General features: G+C 36.1%; 2 protein-coding genes across 2 annotated transcripts; one reads left to right on the top strand and one right to left on the bottom strand.

The window, feature by feature from the left end:
* Positions 1 to 1,682: 1,682 nt before the first annotated feature.
* LOC112506896 (haloacid dehalogenase-like hydrolase domain-containing protein 3) lies at positions 1,683 to 5,648 on the top strand. The gene is made up of 4 exons (XM_025111220.1): positions 1,683 to 1,878; positions 2,852 to 3,202; positions 4,243 to 4,449; positions 5,237 to 5,648. The coding sequence occupies exons 2-4, from the start codon at positions 2,945 to 2,947 to the stop codon at positions 5,531 to 5,533; spliced, it is 762 nt and encodes a 253-aa protein (XP_024966988.1). The 5' UTR covers positions 1,683 to 1,878; positions 2,852 to 2,944; the 3' UTR covers positions 5,534 to 5,648.
* A 695-nt stretch (positions 5,649 to 6,343) lies between these two features.
* LOC112507399 (proteasome subunit alpha type-4-like) lies at positions 6,344 to 11,267 on the bottom strand. The gene is made up of 2 exons (XM_025111975.1): positions 11,165 to 11,267; positions 6,344 to 7,245 (listed from the first exon to the last, which is right to left on the bottom strand). Exon 2 carries the CDS (start codon positions 7,243 to 7,245, stop codon positions 6,496 to 6,498), a length of 750 nt encoding a protein of 249 aa, XP_024967743.1. The 5' UTR covers positions 11,165 to 11,267; the 3' UTR covers positions 6,344 to 6,495.
* Positions 11,268 to 13,003: the final 1,736 nt, after the last annotated feature.

Consider the following 13,003-nt stretch of genomic DNA (forward strand, 5'->3'; position numbering starts at 1 on the left):
TTAATAAAAATAATGAGATTTTTTGATTTTGTAACTCCCAATTAATGATATGGGAGTTACATAAATTTTTTTACCTAAATATCCTTTTCCCCTTTGTTCACATGTGTTCTTTGAAATTGTAAATTTAAATTTTTTTAATTTTTTATCATGATTAATCACAACCCTTTATTGTAAGAATCAATGACCAAGATTGGTTAACAAAGTTAACACAAAAATCTTGGTTAGTATTTGAACCAAGCTCTCTCTCTCTCTCTCTGTGTGTATATATATATATATATATATATATATATAGTTGGGTTCAAATGAGACCAAGGGTTTTTCATGAGACCCGTGAGACCAATTTATATTCATTGATCAACTTTATAAGTTAAAGATCTAATGGTCTAAAGTTGCACGGTGACAATTTTGTGATTATGAATGTTTAGATTGTAGATGTAATCCAAGGATTGAGAATTGGTCTTACGGGTTTCACGAAAAACCTTTGGTCTCACATGATCCCAAGTATGTATATATATATATATATATATATATATTAAAAACAATATCCGATAATATGAACTTTATAAGGTATGTCTTGAATTTGTTGGTATATGGCTGATGGCCATTGCACGCAATGTTGTTACTCGAATATCATCTTTACTCTGTTCTAAAACATTTAAGTCATATTCTTAAAATTCAAGTTTACAACTTATTTACTGTAAATATTCAACTTTCTAAAGCACCATGTTTAAACTTCATAAAACCAATTGATAAGCACATTCATCAGATTTATCTTTCATAAAAGATGTACAGTTTCTTAGGTTGACACAGTTCATCTTTCATAAGCACTAAAACTGCTAATGATATTTATAGAGTATCTTTTGGATGATATACACATAATAGACTGAAATCCATACCAAAGTACTTCATAGTCAATGCATGACTCATCCATATATGCACTGAGCTACGCAAGAACCATACATTCATAGAGTTAGTATCGAGATCGAGAGGGACATAGAATACTAATTTAACATGAAACATGATTGCTATTTCAATTTTTCGACTTTAAACTCAAGATTTTTTGTGTCGTATGGCGCACGATTGCATTACTGGTTTTAAGAAAACCGTAGGTATGGATTGCGTCCATGGTTTTCTCAAATAACAAATTATGAAAAATACTTTGGAGCCCTCAACTTTCCAAAAATATCCAAATTTCTAAAATGTTAAAATTATGACGCTTGTTTAAAATGAAAGTAACAATTTCGTTTCTTAATTGCTTTTAAGATCTCATAAATATATTGAGGACTTTTTTTTTATTAACTTGAATATCCAACCCGCTACACAAGCTGACTAATATCAGGACAACCATCTGTTTTGCAGATAGCCCGGAGTCACCGCATTTGAATCTCCGTGGCCACAAGAGGATTTTTATTACTCTTTGAATTTGAACCTGAGACTCCTGGTACTTTTGACCTTTGGAGCCAAGCTCAAACCAATCAAACACCACACTTATGATTTATTGATGTCTTTTTTGCGTTGATAACTGTAGGAACTTATATAACTAGTCAAGATATGCAAAAGTTATCCACATAAAAAACCAAAAACAAGTTTATGGTGCAAATTGAAAAGAAGTGGTGAAAGTAGGAAAAACCAGCAAACTTTGTAAGTATAGAGACCTTAATGTAACTAAATTCCTTCCCATGGGAAAACAACAGCCCTCTCTCCGCTTCCAAGCCTCATCCCTGGGCGCCGCGGGAAAGAGTTGGAGAGTAGCTTTGAAGGAATAAAACCATGGAGGATTATTACTAGATAAAAGAGCAGTGAAAGCTCTTTCGCTTTCTAATTCGTTCATGGCGATTTAAACAAAGCCACTCAGATTCTCGTCATTTCAACTTCTGGGTATTTACTCCATCCTTTCTTGATTCCATTTCTGTCTTCTTTTGTGGGTTTGTGATGATTCAGTCTATGGGTTTTCTGTGTTAATGTTGCTTGATTTGAATATTCATTGGTGGGAGTTTGTTACTTTGATCTTGGGGATGATTTTATGCAATAAGCTCGATTGAATCTGTCCCTGTGTTAATGTTGCTTGAATGATATAAATACGTTTTCCATTTGAAATTTGGGATCCAGAAAGATTTGGTACTATCAACTGCTGCCCATTAATGGTATACTTTTCTTGCATTGGATTTAACTTTTTCAGTTGGGGGAAATGTAGAAATTTGTGGTAACTAGGATTGTTTGGCATAAGATCGATTATGGTTGACTTTAATCCAGAGCGAGATGATCTGATGATCACTTCTTAACTTCTATTTTGTTTGTCATAATCAGTTTTTGCTCATTTACGTATTTGATTTTTTGTGATGATTTATAGTTTGTAAGGAGTGTATTTGATCTTGAAATAAGAATTCAAATGAATTTGCAGTAGGAATTGGTAGATTTTTGAGGGATTTTTTATTCCGGCAAACTGTGACCACAAGAAAATCAACTCAGTGGCCACAATTGTTGTGTACTTTGAATCGAACCCAGGGTAGATTGGGATATTCCATCACATCCCCTGGACCTCAACCGCTACGCCACAACCCTTGTGGTTGATTTTTAGGGATTTCCCGGATCAGATGTTTCTCAAACTATCAAGGGTTCATATGCTGAATTTTGGGAACGATCGATGATTTGATCGGAAAGATTAAAGAAAGTAGAATAGGGTTGTCTAAAGTTTTTTAAATTAAGATTCAAATGTCCATTTTTTCATGGTGCTATTGGATTTCATTTCAAATAATATTGACAAAATTATACCAACTTTTGTTTTGTTGATATCTTGCTTACATATATTTCTCATTAGATTATGATCTCATCATTCTGATGTAAAATGCAGGGGTTACTTGATTTTTTAAGGAACATAATCATCTGAATGATCTTGTTCTGTCATCTTGATTAAAAGAAAAAATACCGAAATTTCGGGTTAAAGATGTCTATCCTAGCAAAGTTGCGATGTATTACTGTGGATGTGACGGGGACTTTGATGGCGTACAAGGGGGAACTCGGTGATTACTATTGCATGGCCGCCAAAGCCATAGGGCTTCCTTGCCCGGATTACAAGCGGGTGCATGATGGCTTTAAGCTTGCGTACACGGACATGGTGAAGAAACATCCGTGTTTTGGGCATGCGGAGAAAATGCCCAACATTGTATGGTGGAAAAGTTGTGTGAGAAATTCATTTGTCAAGGTAACATATGCTACTCTTACATGAATTTTTGTACCAAGGTTTTGAGATAAAGTAGATGTTGCAATTTTTTACTGGATAGGGTGACTAATAAACACACTTTCTTAATGGGTCACTAAACGCTTATAAGAGATGGTGGTCTTTGCCAACAACCTTACTGTGCCATTTTTTATTGACCAAGAATCTTACACGGTAGGGTGTGACTCTTAGGGGCTGTTTGTTTGGTTTTTCATGAAGTCCTGTATGGATATAGCTATTTGTGTGGATCATTTGTCTGTATATATTGGAAAGGTTTTTGTTTGGAAGTGGTCTATAGATGGAAGGAGTGTTTTTTTTCTAATCGGGAGGACAAGTTTGGAATTTTTTCGGCTTTTTGCATAAAGCTCCTCCCTGAAGGTTACTGAATAAGTCACTTTCTATATCATTAAGTCACTACCAAACAGTCATAACTGACTGAATAAGTAGCGAGTCCCATTAAGCTCATTAAGATGCTAACAAACAGGCCCTTACCCTGTTGGCACTTACCAGTTAAGAAACTGTTATACTATGCTATTTTGATGATCGAGAACCTTTCCTTAAGCGAGGGTGGTGACTCTTTTCTGGTAAACACTTGCCGAATTTGTGTTTAACCCAGTTTGTGTTGGCAACCATAAGCTAGCCTATTTTTTGTTTATTAAAAGTCTCTTGTTTGGTTAACCATAACCAATAATCTAGTTTTCCGAAAAGCTATTTCAAGTAGCATTTCAATAAGTTTGTGCTTTTTTCCACTTTTCTTTCCCAATTAGATTTTTAAAACGTCATTTTACATTATCATCTTGTTTATCCACTATTTTATACCAAAATGACTAGTTTTTGGCTACCAGCTAACTTATCAGACAACAACTAACTTATGAGCTAGTTTGCAAAGGATAGCCTAATGAATGTTGAGAATATAGTACTTCAGTTGATCCTAAAAGTCAACTTATACCTCTCTTTTTGGAATGCAATATCTTTGTGTTACATGAATAGATGTTTAGAGGCAGAATGATATAATGTTCGATTAGGCAGGATATGATTTTGACGAAGAGACGTTTGAGAAGATCTTCAGGCGCATATACTCCACCTTCGGTTCATCTGCACCTTACACCGTCTTCCCTGATTCCCAACCATTCCTAAGATGGCTTCGTACACAGGGTGTGACTGTTGGAATAGTTAGCAATGCTGAGTACAGGTATCCGGATGTAATTCTTCCAGCTCTCGGCTTAAATCAGGTCAGTTAGTTAGTTACTACTTTCAAATATTACACTATAACAAGTTTGGATTTATAGGACGCCAAAATGTCCAAGTGTCCTAATAAACTTTTTAGAGAAACAAACGATTGTAAGTCTTATATAAAAGCATTGCAAATAAGTTTATTGGACGTTTTTGGGCGATTATGATGTTCTTTGAAAAAAAATGTCAGTTAAATTTTTTATATAACACTCTTTGAAAAAGTGTTGTAAAAACCATTGTCTTCTAAAAAAAATTCATGGAGACATTTCTTAGAAGTCTCATATAAAAAATGTTAATAGTTGACTTTATTTTAAAGGTGTTCTAAATTACTTGTTAGAGCATCTCTAATGGAGCGACGTATAAGAACCTTCTTCTTACACTTTTTCTGGTCACATCATTGCCAACTCAGCAAATTAAGATCTACCATGAAACTCCACAATGGTAGCGACTACTAATAGCCTCTTTTTGTGGGTCCCTTGTTTTATTTGGACATCAATAATATGGATATAAAAATAAAATATATATATATATATATATATATATATATATATAAAACTAATAAAATGTCATTTTACACAAATTTCAAGGTAAGAACCATGGTTAAGAACTCCAAAAATATGGGTGACTTATAAGAACTCTCTTGAATGGTAATCCTGTAAACAATTGTTTGGTTCTATAAATCAGTCTATTAAGATATTTAGACATATTTTGGCGTCGTATAAACTCGATTTTGTTGTAGTGCCAGCTACAAAAACCTTGAAAATTGAATCAATTTTTGGAACCCAGGGATCTGAATGGGACTTTGGCGTTTTCTCGGGTCTGGAGGGTGTGGAAAAGCCGGATCCGAAAATATATAAGATTGCTTTAGAAAGGGCTGGAAATGTGGCACCGGAAGAAGTCCTGCACATTGGGGACAGCATGCGTAAAGACTATGTACCAGCGAAAAGCGTGGGTATGCATGCATTGTTGTTGGATAGGTTCAAAACACCCGATGCTGAGAATTGGAAGAAATCCGGGGCTACAGTGCTTCCGGACCTGGTGGCCGCACGAGAATGGTTGACTTCCGAGCATTTGACTTGTTGATAAGGTATTTAGTAGTGTTTTTATCAGGAAAGGACAGTGGTTGATACTCTTCTTGATTCAGTTCTTCATTTACTTTCTGATTTACTTGAATGAGAGGCTCCTTTTTCAGTAACTAGTCGAGTACTATGCCATCCAGCTTATTGTAAATCGAAAATGGAAAATTACTATGGGGTTGTTTGGCATTGCTGAATTGTTTAGCGTAGAATGATTAAGTGGTCAGAATGATTAAGAGGCATTAATGATATAATGCAAAATAAAATATAATTGTTTGGTAATTGTTTACAATGAAATCAAGACACTTAATGGTTAAGGGAGACTGAGGATACAAAATCATTCAGATGGTTTTAGAACCATTAAGATGCATATTTTTTTTTTGCTTTTTGTCAAACAAAATTCACCTCTTAATGATTCAGATGCTGCCTCTTAATGGAACTATTAAGAGGTAAAGAAACAACCCCATGATTTTATTAAAATTAGAAAATATCAAATTTACAAATCCGTAAAATAAAACCCAATATTTCAAAATTGCATTATAATTTAGATTTAAAAAGAGAGTTTTAATGAACCAATTCTTGCCTGCAATTGTATTCAGAAAGTAGATCGGCTGTAACCACAAGAGTGGTGCCTGATTGGTTTGAACTTGGTTTTAAAGGTCAAAAGTACCAGAAGGTCCCAAGTTCAAATCCAAGGAGAAATAAAAATCCCCTTGTGGCCATGGAGGTTCAAATGCGGTGACTCCAGACCATCTGCAAAACAAGTGGTTGTCCTGGGATTAGTTGGCTCGCATAGCGGGTTGAATATCCAGGTTAATAAAAAAAAATGTAAATCGGCTGTTCTAATAAGACGATATGCCAATTGTTGTTCAAACCCTAAACATCCCATACCATACCAAAATCAAGATCCATGAATACAACTTGAAAACATTATGCAAACCAAGTCCAACACAGCAAACCAAACTCAAATCAGGCTTCCACAGGAGCCTGGGTCACACCGTATTTGACCAACATCTTACTCAGGGCATCGGGCGTGCATACCTCGTACTTAACCTTCCCGGAGGACGACAAATAAACCTCGGCCAATTCAAGCTTTTCAGAAGTAAGGCTGGTACTGTCCATTGTCTTGCTTAAAACCTTAAGTGCCAACTGCACAGCCTCTTCTCTACTGATATCATCCTTATAGTCCTGTTTTAGCATCGACTGAGCCGCTTGATTGTTGGCACCCACAGCTGCCGCCTTCCAGCCACCGTAGTTGCCGCTCGGGTCACTCATGTAAAGCTGGAACCCGTAGTTTTTATCCCATCCTGCAAAGAGAAACGAGACCCCAAAAGGGCGGAGCCCGCCAAACTGAGTGTACCCTTGCTTGGTGTCGCAAAGGGACTGCACGAGCTGTTCTACGGGCATTGGTTCTTGGTACGATAAAGTGTAGCGTTGAGCTTGGACACGAGCAGTGTTGATGAGGATGTTGGCGTCGGACATGATTCCTGCGACAGCACAAGCTACGTGATCATCGATTTTGTACATTTTTTCAGTCGAGGTTGAAGTTTGAAGGAGCTTTGAGGTGACTTTTTTTTCACCAACCAAGACTACTCCGTCTTTTGAGAGTATTCCAATGGCGGATCCAGCATTTCCGATGGCTTCCATTGCGTATTCGACCTGGTAGAGACGACCTTCTGGGGAGAAGATTGTTGTACGGCTGTCATACCTTCTCGACATCTAGCATTTAGGATTGTGGACACAAAAAGAGAATGTGTTAAACTTGAAAGCAGCCTCAGTAATTCAGGAAATAGAAACAATGCAAGGTTTTCTTTTCCGAAGATCGCAAGCATGGGAACTCTTTATGGTTTACAAGCCAATCTATTGAAGAAAATGCATTGGATTTAGCATCAATTCGCATGTTAAGTTATGACTCATGAGAACAAATGTTTCATTATCGAAATTAAATGTTTTAAATCTTCGAAATCTAGAATGTATAATAAGATATAGGCAACCAACTCACTAAGGGGCTGTTCGGTTGGTTTTGTATGGATAAAGTTGTTTGCATTGGTTTATCTAAATTCTTGTTCGGTTGTTGTGGTGAATAAACCATCTAGAATAATGAAAATGACTATTTTACCCTATGATTTAAACAACATTAAAGATCAAACTTTTTTATGAACAACAAGATCTGTAACCAAGCCAAAATATCTATAACCAAAGAATATTTGTTAACCAAAAGATCTTTAGATAAGATAAAAAAAAAATTATGAACAAAATATCTGTAACCAAAAGATCAAAATTTATGCAGATCATCCAGATCAGTAACCAAATAGCTGTAACCTACCCAAAACCAAAATTTGATCAGTAACCAAAACCTATAACCCAAATACAAGATCAGTAACTAAGACATAAAAACAAGATCCAGGCCGAGAACGAGGAGGCCACAGATCCAAAATAGTTGTAACCAACCCAAAACCAAAACTGAAGAAGCATGAAAACGAGGCTTCGAGACGGTTTTCTCGACTGAGATGAAGCAACCGAATAGATGAAGAAGAAACCGGTGTAAGAGATGGAGAACAGAGATGGTCGAATATTTGGAGAATTTGGGGATATCAATGTCTTGCAAGATGGAGATCAGAAAGGGATGGGGATAAAAGATGGGAAGGGTAAAAGGGGAATAAAGGATTAATAAATAGAAGGACCATATCTTTTATTTTTAATGAATCTGTTTATTCATTGGGCCTGCCGGTACAATCAAAAAGAAAGCACCAAGCGCGCCATATTCTAGGAGCCCAAACTATGTGATTGAATAAATCCTCTTCTCTCTGTTGCGGGTTGAGGGATCCTTCTCCTTAGTTGCAGCCTGCAATCCGAACTGAGGACGGGTTTTTGCAGTTAGCTCCGTCCGACTTGCATGTGTTAAGCGTTCATCGAAATCAAAGAGAAGACGTGTACAAACAAGATATGCAGCAACAAGAAGATCTCAAATATCTGGAGTTTTTCTTTGTATATTATAGGGATGATCCGATCCGCAAAGATGGCCTCTTTAATCTTTTTTAGGATTATGCTCAACTCTTCACCTCCACTATCATTCACTTCCAATCATATGGAATAAAGACCAAGAAAAGGCCTATTTTCAATGCCTGCAATCTGTGTAGGCTGACTACATATGTAGAACAGGGTACTAGCATGTTAATAAACCGTGTTAACATTACAATGACGTCATGAAGCCTTGAAACTTCTAGGTGTATGTCTTGGTGGTTTATATAACTAAAAGATTTGGACTTGCTGAAGTAAGGGTGTGATCCCTTTATTTAGTGACAAACCTCTAAGGCCATGTTAGGTAGCTTATTTTTAGCTTATCGAGAAAGCCCAGTTTGGTTAGTCGTAAGCTAGTCTTTTTTTTTTTTTTTGGAAAAGCTACTTCTTAATAAACTGCAGGGGAGTTTTCCAAATTCTTTCCAATTAATGCCACTTATATTTTTCCAATTAATTTTCATCATGTCCTTTTACATCATTTTACATTATCTAGCTTATCACTAGTTTCTACCAAGCATGACTAGTTTATCAGCTAGTTTATTGGCTAGTTTGCGAAACATAGCCTAACAGTGGTTGGTCAAGTTCAACAAAACTAGTAGCTACATATGAAAACCTGCATCCTAGGCTCGATTTGTGCAATGTACAACATTCTTTGTATATATAATTCCTGAAAACAACTTCACATATATGAACATCTAAATATTTTCCATTATTTGATGGAACTCAGGGAATGTGTTTACTGTCTACAACCTTGCCCAGTTGTTGAAGCATTAGGTTTGACAGGAAGCCAGAGACAGTCACTACAGCAAAATCGGCTTTAATGAACACCAAAGATGTCTAAATGTCCTAATTGACTGATTTAGGACTTGGTTTATAGGACCGGACAATTATGCATCCTATATAAAGGTTTTAAAAGTGTACTGTCATTTTTTTATATAATATTTTTAGAAGTGTTCTATGAATACATCTTTTTTAGAGGACACTTATTTTTATACGCCACTATTTCAAATAATGTCATAAAAAGACTTTATTTCAAAATTCTGCAAAATACTTGTTAGGACATCCAAAAGCAACCTATGTAACACATTTTTAAAGGACACACAATTGTTTTGTTTGATCCTATAAACTTAAGTCCTATTAAGCAGTATATTAGAACTTCAATATAATACGGTGTCCTATAAAACCGATTTTGTTGTAGTGAGTGCTGCATTCAACATGTGCAAAAAAATAACCAGTAGATCATTAGATCATATTAAGGGGTCATTTACCAAACACTTATCCGGGTAAGAGCTTACAAAGTCACATTAGCTTACCGGATGAATATGGCAAGGACCAAGAATCTTACCCGGTATGAGCGAGGCAAGGACCGAGAGTCTTGCCTGGTAAGTGAGGGCGACGACTCTTACCACGGTTAGCATTTACCAGGTAAAATTGTAGCATTCGACGCCATTTTTGTTGACTAAAATCTTACCCGGTAAGTAAGTGCCTAAATGATAGTGTCAAATTCTACCAGTAAGCGCTTACCGGGTAAGCGTTTGATAAATGGCCCTTTTTTTTTTTTTTTGTAAGGGTGTCCGGGCCAAAGCCCGACTAATCCCCGGCAAATTTGGAGGCTAAACATGGCCCCACTTAAATGTCGCCAACACTCCCCTCCCAGGGCTCGAACTCGGGTTCATGACTATGCCATGCCCAAGCCTTTACCACTAGGCTGGAAGGTGTTTGATAAATGGCCCTTAATGTCATTAGAATCCATTTTCTAAGTACAGATAATCTTTCACATGGTCCCGGTCTCCTAATGGGGTTATATCCACCAGAAAACTACAAAGCATTTACAACCATTTTTAGAAGCAAAAAGAACCCATATATCATCATCAGAACCTAATGCTAATTATACTATGAACCGAGTAGACCCTTAATATTTCTCCAACAGCCTTCAAAGAGTTGAAGTAAACCCCCGAGTTGAAGTAATTTCATCATTAAAATCCATCTCAACTAACAATCTTGTAGAAGAACATTAGAAATAAGAGATACTTTAACTCCTATATAATCTATAGGCATATATCTCTCTTTGACATGTTGATGAAATGAATTTGCAAAGTAATATACATTATGATGGGCTGAATAAAAAGTATGCAATACAGTACTAATTGAATTATTGTTGGGTTCAGAGGTTATTTCATAAAACACGATTTAAAAAGCAACACCAATCTTGCAGGAAACCAAAAGTCCAAAACACCCATTACAACGGTGTATCAAAAAAGTCCTGGAAGTTCTCATGACATCTTACCCGAAATACCCATTATATAATTCAAATGATCTTAGATTAAAGAACACGAAAACCATAAGTACCAAATAAGATTAAACCTACATTATAAATATCACAAATCCAATAATCCACCAAACCGATTAAAAATTAGGGTTTTTTTCTTCGAATTTCATAATCCCTTCAAAAACCGATAGATGAGTGGGCGAAGTGGAGCTTAAACTACCGCATTAACCTCGTAAACTAATCATAGCTGAGCTTAGAGTAAATATAAGCCTAGAATTAAATCCTTGAAACTCCATAATCGATAAACAAAATTCAAATCTAAATATGGAGAGGAGATGAATAACGAACCTTAATGGAGATCTGGAAGAAGCAAAGTTGAATTAAGCTGAAGAATCAAAAACTGGCAAACTGAATCGGGCAAATCTTATACTCGTCCGACTTTTATTGTTCCCCAAGCTTTCTTTACTTTTCTTTTCCAATTTTCTTCTTTGCTCTTTTAATGGTTTTGGTTGAATGTACATAAAATACCCTATAGTTTACACAATTTTCATTTTGCCCCAAAATAAACAAACTCATGCCGAGTTTCAAAGGTGTTGATAAGGAAAATATTTGAGTTCAATTTCTACCTCTGAAAATTCCTTAAATCATAGAATCGGGGATGATTTCTAACTCGAATCTCGTAGATGACGATGAAGTGGGACTGTAGAGTGGGCTTCCTACAATCGGGGGCGAAAGGTATGGTGATGGGGCGAGGATGGGGCGGGTTTTGTAATCCCCGGCCCTGGCCCCAGCTTGTAGTAACATCTCCCGGCCCTGGTCCTTGGCGGGTACGGGGATTATCATTCTGTCCCCGGTCAAATCTCTAGCAATCCCCGGTCAAATCCCGGTAAAACCCGATCAAACCCCATAAAATAATATCATTTAGTTTGATTCTACCGGGGATTCCCGACCCAGGCCTTGGTTTGAGTAACATCTTCCGTCCTCGGCCCCGGTTTGAGTCTACCGAGGATCCCCGGCCCCGGGACCCGTTTTAGCGGGGAATCCCCATCCCCGTTCGGGTCGGGTGAACCAGATTCCCCACCGGGTCGCAACAAATCACCATCCCTAAGGGGCAAGTCACCAAGGCTCAAAATTTTCTTTCCCTTACTTAAGCCTTAGATGTCACCTTCACTCGCTACTTCCTTTTGATGACAAAAATGAGAGAGATGAAATGACCTAGATCAAGAAAAGTTGTCCCTCTAATAGTAACAAACAGGGAAGTTGAATGTGGAATCAAAAAGTAAAAACGCCATAATCAGTAATCATTCGTTAAACACTTATAATGACAACGAAAGGCAGAAATAATTGATAGATAAAGAGGCAAAATGAACATAAAACTTATAGTTTAGAGGACCTTTTTGAAGATGAGATCAGTGTATTTTAACACATATTTGTAACTTAAGGCCAAATACTGAAATCTTTAGGTTTTACATCGATACAATATGACTTATATTTCAAAACAGTTATATAAATATTTATAATTATCTCTCACACCAATGTAATTCACTTATCTTTTAAAAGTGGTACCAATACCACATCTAACGTTTCTTTTATAATTTACTAGTTGTGTATTAGTGCAATGCGGCGGGATGTAAAAAGTCATTAAAATTTATTCAATTTAAAAATATCAAATTCTTTCAAGATGTCATAAAATCTACAATATTTTTACTTACAGTAGATTCAAATAACCATCCATGCGAAATGTTGGTCTTAGTCGATTATGCAATCATTCGTAGAAAAACAAATCTTTTATGTGAAATGTGTATAACAACAAACCTCTTTGTAATTGTAGTTACAGGTGGAGAGAATATGATTCATTTTTTGCAAATCCTTTCTAAGGCCAGATATCCAAAAAAAATTAAAAGCATTAAAGGTGAGGTGATTTAAATCATTTTTTTGGGTTTTGGGTCATTCCTATTTCAAATCAATTTTTATTCATAATGATTGAAAATTAGATCATACATAACATAATTTTACAACGAAAAAAAAATGTGTACCCAAAATATATTTGGAGTATTCTTTTAAATGAGACTTAATTCGATACCTTATTATATTTGATTACATGACTCAACATATTGTTTTCAAGACTGGTCAAAATCAATCTTGCCATTAAAATTTTGTCTAATGACAAAAATAAACAATAATGGT

The sequence above is a fragment of the Cynara cardunculus genome (assembly GCF_001531365.2).
Source record: "Cynara cardunculus var. scolymus isolate 2C chromosome LG 2, CcrdV1, whole genome shotgun sequence".
In the NCBI taxonomy this organism is placed as follows: Eukaryota; Viridiplantae; Streptophyta; class Magnoliopsida; order Asterales; family Asteraceae; genus Cynara; species Cynara cardunculus.